This window comes from Myxocyprinus asiaticus, chromosome 33 (assembly GCF_019703515.2).
Source record: "Myxocyprinus asiaticus isolate MX2 ecotype Aquarium Trade chromosome 33, UBuf_Myxa_2, whole genome shotgun sequence".
Lineage (NCBI taxonomy): Eukaryota > Metazoa > Chordata > Actinopteri > Cypriniformes > Catostomidae > Myxocyprinus > Myxocyprinus asiaticus.
The window spans coordinates 31410368-31431535 of record NC_059376.1 but is presented as its reverse complement, the minus strand read 5'-3'; the positions used below and the strand labels follow the sequence as shown (position 1 = coordinate 31431535).

General features: G+C 39.5%; 2 protein-coding genes across 5 annotated transcripts; one reads left to right on the top strand and one right to left on the bottom strand.

The window, feature by feature from the left end:
• The first annotated feature begins 369 nt into the window (after window positions 1-369).
• LOC127424448 (TGF-beta-activated kinase 1 and MAP3K7-binding protein 3-like) lies at window positions 370-7841 on the top strand. 4 transcript variants are annotated; one of them, XM_051669686.1, is made up of 8 exons: window positions 372-565; window positions 1893-2061; window positions 3414-4557; window positions 5256-5416; window positions 5858-5951; window positions 6062-6136; window positions 7007-7137; window positions 7261-7841. In XM_051669686.1, exons 2-7 carry the CDS (start codon window positions 1960-1962, stop codon window positions 7132-7134), a joined length of 1704 nt encoding a protein of 567 aa, XP_051525646.1. In that variant the 5' UTR covers window positions 372-565; window positions 1893-1959; the 3' UTR covers window positions 7135-7137; window positions 7261-7841. The 4 variants fall into 4 exon arrangements, 3 of the variants coding, with proteins under 3 accessions (XP_051525647.1, XP_051525646.1, XP_051525645.1); XM_051669685.1 differs by having other exon boundaries at window positions 374-565; window positions 7007-7841; XR_007894473.1 differs by lacking the exons at window positions 5858-5951; window positions 6062-6136 and having other exon boundaries at window positions 370-565.
• Window positions 7842-8181: 340 nt separating this feature from the next.
• Window positions 8182-20273, bottom strand: LOC127424460 (transmembrane protein 47-like). The gene is made up of 3 exons (XM_051669702.1): window positions 19872-20273; window positions 10785-10925; window positions 8182-10283 (listed from the first exon to the last, which is right to left on the bottom strand). Exons 1-3 carry the CDS (start codon window positions 20095-20097, stop codon window positions 10108-10110), a joined length of 543 nt encoding a protein of 180 aa, XP_051525662.1. The 5' UTR covers window positions 20098-20273; the 3' UTR covers window positions 8182-10107.
• Window positions 20274-21168: the final 895 nt, after the last annotated feature.

Sequence of the window (21168 nt, the reverse complement as noted above, 5' to 3'; positions counted from 1 at the left end):
GAGTGGTCTGTACTTTACCAAATCTTTACAACTATTTCTGTTTCCACAATAAGGGCATGATTTTCTGTATTTTCCTGGCTTCATTACTGACTACAAGCTCAAAACAAAACATACTTTGTCTATTATACTGTAAATACAACTAGAGAATGTTATCTAACAAAGTATAACTTTACTAAATTTTATTATTAGCTGATATTATTATAATTATTATTATTATTAAATAAGTGTATTACATTTTCAAATCTAATAATATATTATTTATATAAAAATATACAGAATATTACTTATTATATATTTTACATTCAACCCCAGCCCGAAAGATGGCATGAATGTGCCTTATGTCAGCTAATGAGGAACGTGCAACCGGAACGACAGAGGAAGAGAAATAGGCGAAAGTGAAGACGACAATTTTGTTGCGACTGAAGCCGCCATGATCCCTTGAGGAATCTTTGACATCAGCCACTGTTGTCATTTCGATCACCTCACCCGTCCCATACAACGCGGTGTTTTGCCACCTGTGAAAAGCCCTGCTTGGATGTCAATGGCCGTAAGGCTCCGTCCCACGGTATGTTGTCTTTTATGCACTTTTCTCAGCACAGTGAGAGCAGCGAGCTGTCGTTTGCAGTGCACCGAAACTGACAGCAAGCGTTCAGATAATCTGCTACCTTGAGTTCTTTATGTCAGCCAGATATGATCAGGTATCGGGTTAATAAGAGATCATGAAGACTGGCAAGCGGTCGCCCGCAGCAGCCGCAGCTCGAGATCCCAGTCCGCTCGCGCGCAGTTCTGTGCTTCCGTTTCTCCTTGCGGCTAAAAACCGGACGGCTAACGGCTATGCTAAAGCTAACGGTTAATGAACAGCCAATGTTGTTGTCTGTCTTCTGCTTATTCTGGAGATAAGTCCGTGCAATAACGACACACGTGAAAAAATAAAATAAAATGATGTAACACGGCGGTAAATTGCGATATATTTATATATGTCAAAGAATAATGTCGAAAGTTTTGTTTTGTATTGAGACCCTGTTGTCTGTGTTGATCCCGTAAATTGCGGCTTTCTATCTTTGTCAGTGTAAAAATAGCGTTGAGTTGTGGCTCTTAAACGGATTTGGCGGCGGTTTGGCGTAGTTTAAAAGCGATATGGAGGCTAGAGCCAGGTAACGAACAGAAGTGTCAGTTTCTTTATAAAACGCGATGCCTTGAAATGCAAGGAGTCGTTAATATACAAATGAATTCTCATGTTGTACAGTTTGCTAGTATGCACCCTCCTGTGATCAGCCTTTTTGTCTAATGAAGACCTTTTTAACAACTACAACTGTATTTAAAAATATAACAAATTTGCTCTTGAGATTTATATGACACTTATGGCAATGTATTTGTGAATGTTTTGAGGTTCGCAACTAGTCATTATCTAATTCAGTGTCAAATGTGTGTGTGGCAGTATGATGTTGAGCTGATGGGAGTTTTACACATTAAACTCTGTATATGTCTCAGACTGCAGGTCGTTACTAGTTTGGATCGCAAAACACAAGCATTTCTTATCCTCCTCCACACACCCGACGATAGATGATCAAGGATTGTAGCTCGATAAGTCTTAGCGTTGCATTGTCCATCTGATTTGCCAGCAACATGCGATAAAATCTCTCTCTTTTTCTGATGAAGGGCAGTTTTCCAGCTGCTGTCAGAAAGGGTCAGGTCCATTCTAGTGGCGTGCTGTATGTTCCCACTGCAGCACCCGTGTGTCTGCGGCCGTCTGGCGCATAAGCAACCTTTAATGATTTCCCTAATGTAATTACGAAAGACTCATAGGCGTCGACGCAGTGTGTTGGCGGCGCAAGTGGGTGTTCAGACTTGATCTATGGCTATGATGTTGATGTTAACTTGTGCGTTGTCAGGGGATGAGTGGAGAGCAGGTGCTGCACTCCTGGCTGCAGACTTAGTGACTTCCTCTTTGGGCTCAGGATGGCGCAAGGAGGGCCTCAGCTGGACTATCACATACTGCAGGACCTCAAGCAGCGCTTCCCAGAGATTCCAGAGAAAGTAGTGTCTCAGTGCCTTCTTCAGGTGAGAACCTATTTTGGACTGGGTATATAGTTTTTCTATAACTACACATCAGTATAAAATAGAGTAGACAGAGAATTACATATGTAGACTCTTAAAGGGATAGTTCACCCAAAAATGAAAATTCTCTCATTATTTACTCACTCTCATGATATCCCAGGAGTGTATGATTTTCTTTCTTCACCAGAACACATTTGAAGAAAAATAGAAAAATATCTTAGCTCAGTAGGTCCTTAAAATGCAAGTGAATGGAGAATTCTCTTTTGAAGCTCCAAAATTCACAGACAGTCAGTATAAACGTCACCGGTACGACTCCAGCGGTTAAATTAATGTCTTCTAAAGTGACATGATCACTTTTGGTGTGAAAAAGGTAAATATTTAAGCTTCATGCTTCTGGTCAGGGGCGGTACGTGCAAGTGATGTATTCGCATTGGCATTTGAAACACCTGAGGACTTACGCACGTACGTCACAGCCGGAAGAACAGCGCTGTTTACAAGTGAGGAGGAATGCTGTACAGTAGTTTGAGTGCTTATCCTGTATGTCTCAACTGAGTGGAGAGTGTGAGATTATGTTGGTTTGACATAATTGAAATTATGTAATTGAATTAGAAACAATGGAAAAAATTTAAGCTGTTGATTAGAAGTATAGAAACAATATATTTTATTGCAAAATGTTCAGATAGTTGCAAATATACAATTGTTTGAGAGTGAAGGAGACGAGACGGACTCAATTGCATCACTCACAGTGCATCATGGAAGTTTACTTTTTTGGCGTGCTTTGTTGGCCACAGTTCTGTGATTGGTGAGTCTTTCTCTGCTTGATCATGGGAAGTGTAGTTCTTCATCAGGAATTCTGCTATTATACACGATTTTTAAACAATTAAATTGAATTAATGCTCACTGAACATGGCTTATACAGTATACCATCATTGAGCAACCTTGGAGCTCATGGTAGGTCTGTCTTCAAAGGTTAATGAGTTATTGTTAAAAATCAGTTTGCCTATGGAGAAAATGAATGGGATTTTTACATCCGTTACCAAACTGTTGTGCTCTGCCCAAGTTGAAATAGAAACTGTTGAAGCAACAGGAGTAGATCTGAAAGGAATGCTGTAACTTACACTCTATAAATAATCTTTTCCAATAATTGTACAGCCCTATACTGCTTGATGTTTTTCATGGAGAAACTACTCCGAGACTGAGCATTCATCAGTTAAAAAGCTGGTATCAGTCAAATATCATGCTTAGTCATTCTGGGCAAATGCCAGTACTGAGAGTCATATTAGTATTATGTCACTTTGTCAGCGGTGTCAGGTGCAAGAACACGTTTACCTCACTGTTTTCCATTTCCTCTTCAGAACAATAATAACCTGGACCTCTGCTGCCATCTGCTGGCTCAGGAGAGTAATCGATACCTTTATGAGGAGTACCACAGCCCAGATGAGGTGCACTTGAACCGGAACCACATGCTGCGTATTAGTGTTGGTTACCCTGCCCCCGAGGGAGCTCCAAATAATGCTTGCGGCCGGGCTTTGGTCCACAGTTCCAGTGAGAGTCACATTGAGCATCCGCGAAGTGGCTTCCCTGATCCTCTCTCCGCCCCTGCTACCATGGCGCCATCAACAGGCTTTAATCCCTTCTTCATGAATGACCAAGGACGCTCAAACATCCCCACCCCTCCACCAAGCATCCAGGGCATGTCACCAACATATCCCTCTGTTGCACGTTACATGACTCCCATAACAGTTACCCTCTCCCAGAACATCCCGTCTGTGCCCCAGGCGCTGCAGATTCCTCCTGGTGCTTATTGTAACAGCGGGAACACCGTGTATATGCGTCCCTCACCCTCTCAGAGTCCTCAGCCTGCTCCCTGGCCCACGTCTGGGACATCTGTGTACCAGCAGTCTCCTTACGCCACTCCAACATATCAGTCTCCATACAGCTCTCCCCAACATCAGGTCCAGCAGCCGCCCCATGTGTTTCTTCCCATTAGTCCCCCCACACTGTCTGGCCTGTCTTACCAGCAACCTCCAACTGTGTCACACAGGCCCTTCATGTCCTCCAAAGGCCCAATGAAGAACCAGATAGAGATCCAACTGGAGGCACAGCGACCACGCAGCAACTCCCCTGTACATACTCCAGCAATCTATATGGCTACCAGCCCTTCCCCAAGCTCCCCATCTCGCTCTATCAATATGACCACCATCCATCAAGGAATGTATGTTCACCAGGGTGTGGCTAGGCCCCGGCCTGCATCTTCTCCCCAGCCTGCTAGTTCTGCCTTCATCAAGATCAAAGTGTCCCCAGGACAGGCACAGTATTCATCAGGCTCTCCACCAGTTGAGGCAGAATCCCTCCTCAATATAGTGGACCAGGGAGAGCGCCATGCTGCCCCTCCCCCCATCCTGCCCATCTCTGCGCTGCCAGGGAACATCTCCAGCCAGTTCAACCGCATGCCTAGACGATCCAGTTCTGGCTCGGATGACTATGCATATACTCAAGGTAAGAATCTGACTATCTGATGCATGTTGCACACAAAATTGGCAACAAATTTATCAGCGTCACAAGCTCCAATCTGATTGGTCGGATGCATAGGTTTTTAACTGTAAGTGGATGCCTCTGAGGAAGAACTAACCACTGGATTTGCCAAAATTTGCAAGATTCAAGGCATCACATCTTTGAAGAGTTTTGTTTTAGTCAGTTAGAAGCAAGTAAATAAATCTTTGAGTACACCTGTAATTTCTCCTTTGTTCTCTGAGTTATGGCCAATTCCAGATTTATCTGCCCCAAAATGTGATTTAAAAAAACAGTGATGGGGAGCTGCACATAGTGGTCAGACGGCCCTTTTTGCCTTACTTCACAGTTTTTGTTTTGAACAAGTTGCAAAGTTGACCAAACTTCATGCCAATTGTCAAAACTCTAAAAGATTAATTTAATCATGATGAAAAAGTGGAGAAATCTTATTTAGTTTTAGTTATGACAGCATTTGAAATGGTCAAATTCAAAATGGTTGACATTTGGTTCTCATGGAAAGCTAATTTAAATAAAAAAAAAAATTTGTTTGACATAACAATGTAATATAATAGATATTGCATTTATCTTTGAAATTCATATTCCAGTTTATGCAACTCCTTTTCATCTGTTTAGTGTCTTTATGCGCATCAGAATTACGTGTCTAATGTTCTATGTCTCTTCCCCAGCACTTCTGTTGCACCAGCGTGCACGGATGGAGCGTCTGATAAAAGAGCTCATGCTGGAACGGCAGAAACTGGAGCAGTTGAAAACAGAAGTGAATGAAATGGAATTCGACGCCCTGCAGAGACGTATCAGACGAGTGAACAGCACCAGTCTGATTTCTCGCGTAAGAGAGACGCGCAAATTTTATAGCTTTTGTCCTGTTTGAATGCATCTTTTTAAAGGGGATGCGGAACACACACCCACTTGTTTTACATCACATATAAAGAGTATGAATGAATCCTCATCAAATTTCTCCAAATAAGCCTTCCATAGATCAAACGTACCTAAAATGTACATGCAGTACCTCATCAATTATGAATCACATCCGTTTGCTCAGTTCTCACCTATTCTACGTGCTTCACAGAACATGAATGAATCTCATTCCATGGGTTAAACTGCTGTACGTGATGTACTCATCCAGTACAGACGTCATCTCTTTCCTCGGAGTTGACACAGGCTTCTGTGAAGTATTAAAGCGAAAAAATGCATTTTTGGGATGTAGTTAATGTAAAAGGAGAAGTGAAGGTAAAGAATGGTATTGTGTGCGTGTTGTATATGTTGCTAGCCTGAGGAGATGACCAGAATTCGGTCGCAAAACAGACAGCTCCAGATTGACATTGATTGCACCATTAAGGAGACAGACCTGCTGCAGTCTAGAGGTAAAAATAGCACAAATGTAGCCATCCTTATGACATACAGTATGAACTGAACATATACACTGCATTGACATTATCTCTCTCTTTTTAAATTTTTTTTTTTTTTTTTTTAGGCAAGTTTGACGTGAGAGCCATGAACAATTTTTATGATAATATTCAGCCTGGCCCTGTTGCACCACCCATAAGAGGTGGGAATTCAAAAAGCTCTAGGTTGTGTAGTCAATGTTACACCATCTTTACTGATGTCATCTTATTTTGTTCCTTTACTATACTAGAATATATCCTATAAATTGTTTTCATTAAACATCATCAAATGTCAGTGATGACAATGATTGTTTTACATTACACATTTGTTTTTTCATTACACATTATACTTCCATAACAATTTGAGTGAACAGTTTGCATAAAAAAAATAAATGTCAGGAGTGCTTAATAATTTGTTTCATTTTTTACTTAAATGACAGCATGCACTCAATCTCAGAATGTTCCAAAGAGCATCTTGTGTGCTTTTATGTAATCAAGAAAATCTGAGTTAATATAAAAAATGTGTTTGTTTTATTAGTGTCCTAGAATCTGTAATATTTCTTATTCATTTTACGTCATAATGTTTCTTTGTTTTAATTTTTTCAAAATACTTTTATTTATCTTCAGGTTTAAAATATCAAATTTTGAATATAAAATCTTCAGTGTAGTGTTTTAAACCCCAGTGTATTTTAAGGAGTTTAGAGATTTTCTTCCATTGAGCTAAAATTAGCCATTTACTCACTGTATATTCTGTCAAATTCATCCTGACCTCTGACTTCACCAGTGGAGTGGAGGGTATTACATTGCTTGTTATGATATAGTGTTTCTTGCACCCTTGTTCTATCTTCATCACTCTTTTGTTGCTATGCGGGCCAGTGGCCCAAATTCAGAGATGTCAAGGGGTGTGGCAGAATGCTGGTGCTTTCTCAAAGCCTCTAATTTAGCCCACAGCAGTCATATATGAGCAGTGATTTGTGTTTGGATGGTAAACTAATATTCTATATGTCTCATAATGTCTTGTTTCCTTTGAATAGTTAAACCTCCAGTCGTGCAAAGGGATGAAGATTACGAGGGAGCTCCATGGAACTGTGAAAGTTGCACTTTTCTGAACCACCCTGCACTGCACCGCTGTGAACAATGCGAGATGCCACGCAACACTTGAGCTGTATATCCGACTTTACAACCACCCTTCCTGACAGATCATGAATTTTCTACTAATCTACTGTTCCATTATGCAACATTCAAGCCCCGTCTACTATCCAATGATTTCTTCTCCTTGTGCCCTCAGCTTCACCCAGCAATAACTGAGCCGTACCCAATGAAGAAAGATACCTACCTACCCTAGTTCAATATTATTCAATCAGATCCTACCCTCTTTCACCTCTTGAGGAACTTCCTGCACTTGTTATTTTCTGCTAGATTCTTTAAAAGAGGAAGAAAGGGGACTTTACAGAAACTAACAAAAGGGATTGATTGGCACTAGAGTGGACTCAGTAGTGGTTTTTGGAGGAGGAGGAGCTTCCATAAGTATGTGAGGTGTGGTTTACCAAGCAACCATTCCAAGTAGAATAAGACTGCAGTGTTTATACACACACAAAAAGCCTGAACAATCCTGTGCACAGGGCTTCTCTCCCAGCAAGTTCTATGTATAGAGGAGGAGTCTCAATTATTTTAATGTAGACTTTACACTGTATGTGCTCACCATGGGCTCTTTTCATTGAATGAAGAACACTACACAACCTGCATATGAACATATACCTGGTACTTTTATGCATATTATGCCACACTGTATTGTGTGTTTAAGATGTTGATTTCTTGTGCAAATGATTTCAAGTTGCTGTACTTAATAAAGGATCTGATTCTGTGTGACAGCACTGTACACTCTGGATGTTGAGATATTTAGCAGATGTTAAAAGTAAGAAGATGAAGTCCTATTGTCGAGGGCTGGGTATCGGGACAGATTTCCCAATTTGATTCAATTCTGATTCACATTGACAAGCTTTAGATTCAATTTTGATTTGTATTTCAGTTATAATGTCCATTTTGCTTACATATTAATGAAATTCTTCATCTGCTTATGCTGTAATCATACAGGGAACCTTCTAAATCAGTAGACTGCAAAGGTATTAAAAAAATGAACAGGGCCCAAACTGCCCAGTTCAATTGCTGTCGAACAGACTGATTATAATCAACACAACCAAAACTGAAGTAAACTTTCAATCGTGGGATTTTATATATATATAGGGATTGTTCAAATGAAGACTGCAATTAATCAGAAAATCTATAATTTTACCCTTCTGTTAAGGGAAGTTTCTACCACCCCCACTCCCAGTCCCCCTAATTTTAAATGATTATACCAAATCCTTGTTTTTATCTGTTTATTTGGTTAGTTTATAAATTAGTACAGTATGTCACAGCTGTATTTGGGACAGTAAAACCCAAACAGAAATCACGCAATCACTCAAAACATACACTCAAAAATAATACTTGCACCCCCATTCAAACACAAACATGCACACAACAGGGCCGGTTGCATACAGCTTACTTAGACTAGCCTTACTAGTTAGTCATCTAAAATGTTGGTTTTAACTTTTTCTGTCAGTTGCATAAGAACTTTGTCTAATTTAAGACCAAAATGTAAGACCCCCAGGCTAACCTCTGTTTACATTCCATGTTTCCATGTAATATAACTGTCGGCTGAGCCAGTGGGGGCTTCATTTGAGACTTTGTAGAAGACTTCTATGATGGTAACAACATTTCTTGTGTATTTTTATTATCTGGGTTAAAATCACTAAATTTGTTAATTAGAATAAATTTTGAAGCATTGCATTCCTCAAATAAGCAAATATTTTCAGCCAATGAAAACTGCATTGAGTGTCCACAGTTGGCCATTTTTTTTAAAGCTGTTTAGTGTCTCACTTTTCCCACAATACAGTGTGAAATAGAAAGTCTTACTAAAGACAACTGTGAGTTGTTTAATGCAACATGCTTTCTATGGCATCTTTAGCTAGTTAGACTAATTGTTAGAAGAAGTCTTAAGTTAATGGCTATTTATGCAACTGGCCCCAGACTGACAGTTCTGTGAAACAACCCTACAGTCTGTCCTTAACTACCTTTACGCAAAATAATACTAAAAAGATCACTCTCTGCATATCAGTCAAAAACTAGTCTATCTGCAAAGCTTGGTTACACCACAAGACCTAGATGTTTCTACAATGCAAAGTATTTTCTACCAAATCTCTTGTAAACTGAAGATGTGAAATGAAGATCTCAGAAAGATATTTTCAGATGTGCACAAAGGTTGCGATCCATGAGATACTGTATGTACAGGATATGTGCTTAACATAACATCAGTCTCAGTTTATCCTACCATTTCATGAGGGCAGTTTTGCTTTGATATATACATCTATGGCTAAGTGAAGGTCTTTTTAAGTGTCCTGACCAGTCTTTTATTACAATGATAACTTCTGTTTGGCCTATGGGACATGCAAATGTAACATCTGTCATCGAGGTGCCCACACAAAGTCCTACTTTCCCCAGCAAAGTATGCCTTTACTGAACTAATAACGTAATATTTCTTACCATTTCAAATAATTTTATGATTTTTCAGTTTTATATTCTCATTTGCCATCTAAAGAATGTTTACTGTAAGAACTGTGACTCTATGTCAATCAGGGTGTTGTTTGATTCTGTCAGATTTGTAGAAGCCTTCTGTCTGCCATGTATCAGATCCCACCACAGACTGACAGTATTCCTGTGAAGAGCCTAACATCTGGACAGTCAAATGAAGATCAGAGAAGGTGTTTGAATGACATGAGGAGAGAGAGTGGATCAAAATGACAGACTGAAAAATAAATAGGATTTTAATGATAGGGTTTAATTGCATGGCATGCGAGAGTAAAGGATAGAGGAGAATGGTGATTGAAAATGTGGGATATTGGGATGCTAAAAAGCCTTAAAATATACTGAATTTACATCCATATCTAACAGCTTGGCATCGCTCTGCGCTTTAAGGGTGTTTCTTTGTGTGTATGCAAAGTCAAGATCAGTTCCGCAAAGAGAACAAATGTTCAGTGCATGAGCTGCTATACAAAGAGTGAGGACATTGAAGTGTATTGGAGATATTGTAGCAGGTTTAGTAATCTTCATAGTTCTTGGGGTTCAGGCAGTAGAGAATTGCTCCTCCAAAGGAGAAGATGGTGGCCCCCCAGGCCAGACCGTAGCCCCAGTTAAATTCGTGGTATATTTTCAAACTGATGGTCTCGATGAACTTGATGGGATACAGCACCAAACAGCAAGCCTGTAGAACCACTGTGAGAAACCAGAACACTTGCAATGAAATTTGTATTCATCAAAGAGTCAAAAGTAGGTTGAATTCTAAATCCTTAATGGGTTCTATTCCTTGATAATTTCCTCAGAGAGAGTTCAAAGTTCAAAGAAATGTATAAATCCTCTAAAAAGAGATGGGAAAATGTATTTTGTAGATATACCTTACATCTTTTACCCTGGTTTTAATGCTTTTGTAACAAGAATGACTGATTACTGAAACAGATTTGTGCTGTGGTTTAGAAAAAAACCGTTTTGATGCTTTGTGACGCAAATAATGCATTTGCTATTTCCTGGTCCATTAGCCACACCGGTTATGTCTCGGAGCCAACAAAACATTTTATATTCATAAAACATGAACACTAATTTGATGTGCATGCAGAACAGAAATGGGAAGCCATCTCATAAATGTCTTAGATGCAAGTGTTAGTCTATTTGTGTGTGTGTGTGTGTGTGTGTGTGTGTGTAAGGTCATGTCTATGTCACCTGCCGCAAAGAGCATAACTGCGACCGGTCGGTAGAACCGTCTCCTGGAGCGAATGCAGACAGACACCAGAGCCACCAGGAAGGAAAGGAGGATAAGGAACGCTCCACCCAACAACAACGCCAATGTGGCGATCTGCCAGTCTGCATTTAAAACAAAAATTGGACATCAGTTTCAAATTTGTATTATTATACTCCATTATATACTTTCAGGAAAATAACATTTGAATCCTTGGATTTACCATTTTCAAACAGATTTTCAAAGTCGAAACACAAACACTGTCATCTTACACAAATACACTGCCTGGCCAAAAAAAAAAAAAAAAAGTCACAGTTTGGATTTAAGGCATTGTTATGATCTGGGGTTGCTTCAATTGGTCAGGTCTAGGCTCAGCAATGTTATGCAGCAATAAAATGAAGTCAGCTGAATGTACTGAATGACTAGGTTATCCCATCAATGGATTTTTTCTTCCCTGATGGCACAGGCATATTCCAGGATGACAATGCCAAGATTCATCGGGCTCTAATTGTGAAAGAGTGGTTCAGGGTGCATGAGGAATCATTTTCACACATGAATTGGCCACCACAGATTCCTGACCTTAACCCCATTGAAAGTTTTTGGAATGTGCTGGAGAAGACTTTACTGAGTAGTTCGACTCTCCCGTTGTCAATACCAGATCTCGGCCAAAAATGAATGCAACTCTGGACAGAAATAAATGTTGTAACGTTGCATAAGGTTGTCGAAACAATGCCATGACAAATGCGCACCATAATCAAAGCTAAAGGCAGTCCAACGAAATATTAGAGTATGAAACTTTTGTTTGGCCAGGCAGTAAAATTTACAAACAATTATGCATTTTCATGTCTTTATTGTACACACCCAGTAAACTTTCACAGTTCAGGTTGAAAATACTTCTTCAAAAGCTATTTGGAGCAAACCTGGTGTCAAAACAATGAGATGAAATTGGAGGCGTTAGTAGAGTTTTTGAGATTCACTGCAAAAAAAAAAAAAAAAAATGTGTTTCGTTTTCCAAGACAAATAAACATTCTTAAAACAAGATAAATTTACTTGAGAAGCAAAATGACAAGATATTTTAATTTAGTAAAAAAAAAAAAAAAACCTTTCTACTTATAACAAGAAAAAACTATTGCCAATGTGGTAAGAAAAAAAGCAGATGTTTTAAATTAAACTTAATAAGGTGTATGAACGTTTAAAACGAAAGTAAACAAAATGCTAAAGTTTTAAACAATACAGTTGTACATGGCAAAGCAACTACATTTGCTCTGTTATTAGTTCAACTGGTAACACTTTACAATAAATTTCCATTTGTTAACATAGTTAACAGAATTAGTTAAGGAATATTCCTGGTTCAATACAAGTTAAGCTCAATCAGCAGCATTTGTGGCATAATATTGATTACCACAAAAAAAATTACCTCCTTTTCTTTAAAAATTAAAAAAAAAAAAATGCAAAAATCTGGGTTCCAGTGTGGCACTTACAATGGAAGTGAATGTTAAAATACTCAGTTTCAAAAGTATAGCCACAAGACGTAAAAAAATATGCATGTAAACATGACTTTAGTGTGATAAAATCACTTACTACCCATTTCTATGTAAAGTAATAGCCAATTTTACAACTTTTTTGCCATGAAGATGTACAGTAATGTTAACAAACCCCAAAATGGCTGTAAAAATTACGATTTAAACAGTTCAATATTTAAGTCAGTTATTACCATAAATTCTACACCCTGCCCATTAGGGGCAAAATGCACAAAGAATTCAAATCACCAAAAAAAAAAACAAAAAAAAAAAAAACAGAAGGACATAAATATTGATCTGTTTCTCACCCACACCTATCATATCACTTGAGAAGATATGGATTTAACTTCTGGAATCGTATGGATTACTTTTATGCTGTGTTTATGTGTATTTTGGAGCTTCAAAATTTTGGCACTATTCACTTGCATTGTATTGATCCCTGAATATTCCTTTAACATGAACTAACAATGAACAATACTTTACAGCATTTATTAAACGCGGTTAATGTTAATTTAAACATATACTGTTAGATTTTTAAAAACAAAAGTTGCATTTGTTAACATTAGTAAATGGATTATGAACTAACTCGAACTAACAACGAACAATTGTTAATTATTCACTTTTTAGTGATGCTAAAAATATGGCGCCATGGATGGCTGTTTCGGTGTGGAGCTCTCTAGTGTTTTTTTTACTTTTATTTGTTTGTCATGTTTTTTGTCACTCTTTCCCAATCAGTTTCACCAGGGATGAACTGCTGAATATTCGGCAGAGCATACCTGATACTTTTTGCCAGTGTTTGATTATTCGGATGTTTTATTAGACATCTTAGTTGGAGGCACAGCAGTGCTCTACAAGTGATCCAAAAGACGCACGTGAGGGAAGCTTCGTCAATACGGCTTTAGGACTCCGCTGCAGAGTATTCATCTGGCGAATGTCCGTTCCCTCACCAACAAAATGGACAAACTGCTTCTGCTCACTCAAACAAATAAGGACTTTTCTAACTCCGCTGCTCTGTGTTTCATGAAAACCTGGCTGAGTGAAGCCATCACAGACAGTGCGTTACATCTGCCAGCTTTCAGCTGTTCAGAGCGGATCGCATCGCAGAGTTAGTGGGGAAAACGAGAGGCAGTGGAACTTGCTTTTACGTCAACGAAAGTTGGTGTACAGATGTAACAGCGTTGAAGAAGATGTGCTGTCCTAATTAAGAAGCGCTCTTCATCAACTGTAAGCCTTTCTACTCGATGCGGGAGTATTCCTCGTTTATTCAGGTGAGTGTTTATATCCCGCCACAAGCATGCGTGAATGCAGTGTTGCAACAGCTGGCTGATCACATCACAGACACGTAGCAACAACACCCAGACTCTCTTATCATTATCATTATTCTGGGAAATTTTAATAAAGCTAACCTCACCCGTGAACTGCCAAAATACAAACAACACATCACATGCCCCACCAGAAAAAGAAATATATTGGACCACTGCTACACCACTGTAAAAGATACATTTCGCTCTATCCCACGTGCAGCTTAAGGACTCTCTGATCACTGTCTGGTTCATCTTATCCAAGCAGAAACTAAAATCAGCTAAGCCTGTAGTAAGGACAGTAAAGAGAAGGACCAATGAAGCAGAGCTGGAACTACAAGCCGGCTTTGACTGCACTGATTGGAGTGTTTTTAAGGCTGCAGCCACAGACCTGGATGAGCTCACACATACTGTGACATCATATATCAGTTTCTGTGAGGATATGTGCATCCCTACTAGGACATTTTTATCATTCAATAACGATAAAACATGGTTTACAGGAAAACTCAGACAGCTTTGTCATGCCAAAGAGGATGTTTACAGAAGTGGGGATAAAAAATTGTACAACCACGCCAGGAACACACTTACTAAGGAAATCAGAGTGGCTAAAAGAAGTTACTGTGAAAAGCTGAAAAAACTGTTTTCAGCCAACGATCCTGCATCTGTGTGGAAAGGCCTAAAAAGCATCACCAAGTAAAAGACACCCCCCCCCCCACCCCCGCTCTGTAGAGAGTCAACTAATGGCTGATTAACTGAATGTGTTTTACTGCAGGTTTGTATAATCAAATAATCAAACATTATTCGCTCTCACATCTGTGGTCATGAAGTCATTTGAGAGACTGGTTTTGACCTACCTGAAGGACATCACTGGACCCCTGCTGGACCCCCTTCAGTTTGCTTACCGATCAAACAGGTCTGTGGATGATGCTGTTAATATGGGACTGCATTATATCCTGCAACACCTCGACAGACCTGGTACTTATGCAAGGATCCTATTTGTGGGCTTCAGTTCAGCCTTCAATACCATCATGCCTGATCCTCTCTCAACGAATCTGAGCCAGCTCTCCATGCCCACCCCACTCTGTTGATGGATCACCAGCTTTCTGACAGATAGGCAGCAGCTAGTAGCCAGCAGCTAGGGGAAACACACATCCAGGACCCTCGCTATTAGCACTGGTGCTCCTCAGAGATGCATTCTCTCTCCACTGCTCTTCTCCCTGTACACAAATGACTGCACTACAAAAGGCCCCACTGTCAAGCTCCTGAAGTTTGCAGACGACACCACGGTCATCGGCCTCATCCACGACGGTGACGAGTCTGCATACAGATGGGAGGTTGATCAGCTGGCTGTCTGGTGCAGTCACAATAACCTTGAGCTGAACATGCTCAAAACAGTGGAGATGATAGTGGACTTCAGGAGAAATCACTGTGGCAGCAGTGGAGTCGTTCAGGTTCCTGGGCTCTACCATCTCTCAGGACCTGAAGCGGGACACCCACATAGACTCCATTGTGAAGAAGGCTCAGCAGAGGTTGTACTTCCTTCGTCTGCTGAGGAAGTTCAACCTGCCACAGGAGCTGCTGACACAGTTCTACTCAGCCGTCATTGAATCTGTCCTGTGTACATCTATAACTGTCTGGTTTGGTTCAGCCACCAAATCAGACAGAAGGAAACTACAACAGACAGTCAGAACTGCTGAGAGGATTATTGGTGCCCACCCTCCAAGACCTGTACATCTCCAGAGTGAGGAAACGTGCAGGTACAGTCCCTCTGGACCCCACATACCCTGCCCACTCCCTCTTTGAACTGTTTCCATCTGGCCGGCACTACGGAGCACTGAGCCACAGGACATCCAGGCACAAGAATGGTTTTTATCCTCTGGCCATTTTCCTCATGAACAATTAAATTGTCTCCGGACTCCCCCATAGTGCAATAATGTAATACATATCTCATGTACATATGTAAATTCACATATTTAATTAAATAACTGTACATACCCTACCTTACACATACATTACCACTTGCACATGTACATTCTGTTATATGTCCTATTATTTGTATGTCTATTTATACTCTTACCTTGTTTTATATTCTGTGTCTCACTGCAATGTTCTTTGTGCACTTGTTTCTCCTATCACCAAAAAATAAATAAAAATAAAATACCTTGTGTATGTGAGAACACTTGGCAATAAAGCTCATTCTGATTCTGATTCTTCTAACATTAACAAAGATTAATTAATGGTGTAAAAATATATTGTTAATGGTATGTTCATGATACCTAATGCATTGAATGTTTATGAATGGAACCTTATTGTAGTGTTACCAATTAACTCATTTTATACTTAAAGTTAAGCATATTTTAAATAGAAAGAAAGTTATACAAGTTTGATATGCAAGGGGGAGTAAATGATGAGCGATTTATCATTTTTGTCATAAACTGTTCCTTTAACTGCAAACAGTGGAATGTCAACACACATGTACAGGCACCTACGTACTGGCTGACTGTAACATGAACACTCACATCTTGGGTTTGCGTAACTGTGAAAGTGAACATTTAAGGGCTGCAGAGAGCTTATCAGCAATTCTGGTGGGCTAAATGGGGCATCACATAATGTATTCGTCCCTCTCTTTCTCTCTCCTTGTGTCCCTCTTGTCTGTGCCTTTCATTCAAGCACTCTGAAACACTCTAGCTAGAGTAGGACCTAGAAATAGCACCAAATCCTCCATGGAACGCTGGCTCGGGAGGGGGCAAGGAGAAAGTAGGTGGTGGTGGGGGTGTGTGCATGAAACAGAACGTCTGCTTCTATATCTGACGTAATGAGAGTAAAGGTGTGGAATCTCACATGCACACTGGGATGACTCCTGAGGAATTTCATAATGTAAAGTTGGGGAAATGTATTACGAGTAGAAAATCTCAGAGGAGTGACTTGCAAAGTTTCTTTTTAGCTAGACTAAGAAAAAAAATGTCTGCAGAATTTTTTATGACAAACTGATTTAAATAGGCTATATCTGTCTGGAATTTATTACAAAAATGCATAATATTACAGGCAAAACCACATAAAACACACCACCAAGTGGTATGGTACCCCGAGAATAGGATCAGAACATCAGACCAAATAAAAATGACTTTAATAAGAATCAATGAATCAACAGATGTCTGTTTACTCAGTGCTTCCTCACTTACAAAATCACATAGTGTTGATTCACTTTCTATTATAGGGGTAAGCAAACAATCTATTGCAACACCACACATCCTGAATCAAATAAATCACAGACAGTGCATGTTTACACTGTTATACAAAACATAACATCATCATAGCACAATGGTAATTAATTAATAATGAAAATGGTTTGTTGTTTTAGATTTGAAATTTGTATCTGACCAGTGGTCTTATATTACTATATCAAAGAAGCCAACAACAGCAAACTACAGTTTTGACGGTGTTTCTTAATGGAATATTCTGGGTAAAATACAAATTAAGCTCAATCGACAGCATATGTGGAATACTGTAATGTTGATTACCACAAATAATAAATAAATAAATTGACTCGTCCATTCTTTTCTTTAAAAAAGCTAAAATTTAAGGCGAGAGTGAGGCACTCACAATGGAAGTGAATGGGGCCAATTTCTTGCACTTACATGAATTCTTCTGTTAAAACTTGAAAACCTGTTTATATTGTCATCAGATGATGTAATGCTGTTTAGGGTTTACAGCATTTCATCATCATGGCAACAAAGTTGTAAAATTAAATATAACTACACAGAAAAGTTAGTAAGCGGGTTTATCAACCTAAAATCATGTTATCATTCATACTGTTTACATCTTGTGGCTTTACTCTTAAAAAAGTGAGTATTTAAATGTTTACAGATGTTTACATTTAACTTTTTTTTAAAGGAAAAAAGGATTTTTTTAAATCAACATTATGCCTCAAATGCTGTTGGTTGAGCTTAACCTGTATTGAACCCAGAATATTCCTCTGCAACCCTATTTTACATGACCACCCAAGGTATTTTTGGCATTGTGCATCTGCTGCTGTATTATACTCACACCACAAATAAGTACAAAATTGTTGATTAGAGATTAATGCACTCATGGAAATTAATCTAAGAGTGTTTATTATTTCAGAGAGGATTTCACTTTGAGAAGTGGGTGAAAGCGCTGACAAATCATACCTTAGACTAATGATGTTTTCATTCTGTCATCATTTGATAAATTATTCAAATTACCAAACTTGAGAAAGGGCTCACAAAAATGCACAAGGGCATGAGCGCCACCCGGGGCACTTCAGTTACATTCCACCGTATAGCTTCAAAAAGAAACAAAACATTTTACTAAAAAAGGTTTCTGATGCAGAATTATAAATATGTCTGTCCCATATAGGAAGATGGAGAGAGAAGTATAAAAACAGAGCTACAAATTGCTGCTGTTTGCTTCATATAAAAACAGAATTCTGACAACACACTCTCTGACCTCTCTGGAAAGCCACCAAAAGCCTGTGAATCTTCAAGTAGAGAGTGACTTTCCCTTCATCTGAGAAAAGGATTTCGCATGACTTTTATGCAACCTTGACGTCTGTGTCTGTGGGGTTTTTGGTAGAACAGAGCTTATCCGAAAAGCCTCCAGGACTACAGATGGAAATGAGGATAGGAGATAAAAATCAAAACATTCATTACTGTAATCTGTTATTCAGCAAGAAAGTGCCTCTTGGCAAGTTCTTCCAATCTGATATCATGATGAAGGAAGGAAGAAGGCCAATGTCATAAACAAGAGACTGAATTCTGTCAATAAGACACGATGTCTCAACATTCCTCACAGTTCGGGGAGAGAAATCGGTGCATAGGCTAGTGCACAGACCATCACACGCCCCCTCCCTCCACATTCAACCACTGCTCTCTCTCCAGTCGAGCGTAACATCAGCACAAAACCAGTCTCACACACTTTCACCACATTCCTGTTGTTTGCGATTATCTCTCCCCGAGAGCTTTCACAACCTCTGGCTTCTGCTTAGTGCGTGCACTGTGCATGCATGTGAAAATGAAACCAATGTTCTGGTCTATAGAAGGCTGTGGAGTCAGCCAGTAATTGTGAAGCTAATGAAATTTAGTTTAATGCACACTGCATGACACAGAGAAAACACAGAGGAAATGGAGTGACTGATTACAGAACGCCCAAAATCAATAATGCATTGCAGAGGGAAACAGCCCATTCACCCAGGCTGCTTCATTGGTATTTTGACTGGTGCTTCATGACTTTATAAGGAGTCATACTGTGATGGGATGAGGTCCAGAGCCAAACAAGTTGTCACCACAATGTAGACCTAAAAAAAACAAAAAAACATCTTAAATCTTAACTGCCTTTGGCTATCCGAGACTAATGTGCCAACTAACAGCACAAGACCAACATACTGTAGAAAGAAAATGCAGAGGGGAACAGTTATGGAGAGCTCCAAAGTGCAGTCCAAACCCTCATGTATGCCAGAAAGGTAGTTTCTTTTTTAGTGCAAAATGACATTCCTAGAATGCACCACTTGTTTCCTTGGTAACTAATCTGTCCACCACATTATGGCCTCTGGGGAGCTCTCCCCTCAAAGTTAACCTCACTCCTTGGCCGGTGAGGAGACTTTAACAAAGGCTCATTTTGTAGACTACAAAAGCAGAATGAAACCCCAGCTGGACCACTGATCCCATCCCAGATTCCCACATCATCCAAAAGCCCTTCCACCAAACAAGCTGTAAATAAACTACAGCATCTAATTAAATGTGAAGGATTAACATCAAACAATTAATGAAGCATTCTTCACAAACTAGTATCTGTAATGAGATTAATCCTGGTGATAGTCTTTTTTAAAACCAGAACAAATTCAAGACTCTTTCCAAAGCATTAGTTCACGCCCCTTCTATTTGAATCTGTTTTATTCTGATAATGGACTGAGAGAAATTTTGTAAAACACAAAGTGTTGACTGTTTTCTCCGTTTTTAAATGAACTGGTTAAGCACAAGTTAAACAATGATCATAATAATGTTGATGCACTAGAGCAAAGGGCCCCTTACTCACATGTACCTCCATAGGCAGAATGTTGCAGAACCCACTAAAGTTAAAAATACTACCCCTTTTTATTTTTCACACATTTTAAAATATATAAAAGCAGCATAAGTTAAAAAAATGAAGAAAAATAAATAAATAAATAAATTTAAAAAATGGGATGTTTCAAAATTGTTTACTGCAAAGTTGCAAAGGTAACGGGTCTCACCGGTCCCCAACGTGCTGCTGCACCGCCAGGTCACGGAGGAAGCGGGCTTCCAGCACGACTCCCACAGGGACAGGTGGTACTGGTCATCCGCGGTGACCCACGCTGGACTCAGCACGGCCCCTACATCCAGGCACAGCGCGAGGAAAATACACACCAGACCCACCAACTTAAGGGGCGTCAACGCCGACACGCGCCCTTCCTCCGCTCCGCTCACGGACGAGGCCATGTAGGCTGGATACGCCTGTGAATGATGATGGGTGATGTTCCGTCGCGTCGCGGAGAAGATGAGTCCAAGAGAGTCAGATGGATGTCTTTTGATCCGTATTCGCGATCGGTGTTTTGAGGATTGCGGAGCAACTGCGCGTGAGGGACGCTGTGGCAGCTGCCCTCACGCTCCTATTATTAACTCGACTGCACTGCACATTAAGCATCTCTGTTGCACCTGCAGGGTCCTAGTGCTTTGCTAGGACTCCCACGAGCCTCCCATCATATCTCTTTATCTCTCTCTTATTTTCTCTTTTCTCTCTCGCTTTTCTCTCTTTATCAGTCTCACTCTCTTGCTTTCACAAACACACATGTAGAGAAACTGGCACTCTGTTCTGTTTCAAATCATAGATAATGAAACCTAAAAATAATAAGAGCGTGACAATCATAAACAAAATACTTTCAGATTGTATTTAAGATATCACACATAGGATACAACAGGGCAAAAGGCAAACTTTAATGGGATTGTTCACCCAAAAATGAAAATTCTCACATGATTTACTCAGGACTTAAAGGAATGTTCTGGGTTCACTACAAGTTAAGCTCAGTCTACAGCATTTGTGGCATAATATTGATTACCACAAAAATTTATTTGGACTCGTCCCTCCTTTTCTTTAAAAAAAGCCCAAATCTGGGTTCCAATGAGGCATTTACAATGGAAGTGAATGGGGGGGCCAATCCATGTATGTTAAAATACTCACTGTTTCAAAAGAATAGCCACAAGACATAAACAATATGTGTGTAAACGTGATTTTAGTGTGATAAAATCCCTTACTAACCTTTTCTGTGTAAAGTTATAGCCAATTTTACAATTTAGTTACCATGACGATGTAATGTCAACAAACAATAAAACTCAAAAATGACTGTAAAAATGACAATTTAAACAACAGCTCGAATAATATATGAGTTCTAACAGAAGAATTAATGAAAGTGCTTTTATAAAAGTATAAGCTTCACATTTCTGCTTTTAATCCCTCCAAAAATTGACCACTTTCACTTCTATTGTAAGTGCCTCACTGTAATCTCGATTTTT

Excerpts from the sequence above, each read along its gene's own strand:
- LOC127424448 (XM_051669686.1), top strand. The coding sequence starts at position 1,960 with ATGGCGCAAGGAGGGCCTCAGCTGGACTATCACATACTGCAGGACCTC. Across the intron at positions 4,558-5,255 it reads TGACTATGCATATACTCAAG|CACTTCTGTTGCACCAGCGT; the intron begins GTAAGAATCTGA and ends TCTCTTCCCCAG. Across the intron at positions 5,952-6,061 it reads AGACCTGCTGCAGTCTAGAG|GCAAGTTTGACGTGAGAGCC; the intron begins GTAAAAATAGCA and ends TTTTTTTTTTAG.
- LOC127424460 (XM_051669702.1), bottom strand. The coding sequence starts at position 20,097 with ATGGCCTCGTCCGTGAGCGGAGCGGAGGAAGGGCGCGTGTCGGCGTTG. Across the intron at positions 10,926-19,871 it reads CAGCAGCACGTTGGGGACCG|ACTGGCAGATCGCCACATTG; the intron begins GTGAGACCCGTT and ends TTTTAAATGCAG. Across the intron at positions 10,284-10,784 it reads AGTTATGCTCTTTGCGGCAG|TGGTTCTACAGGCTTGCTGT; the intron begins GTGACATAGACA and ends GGTTTCTCACAG.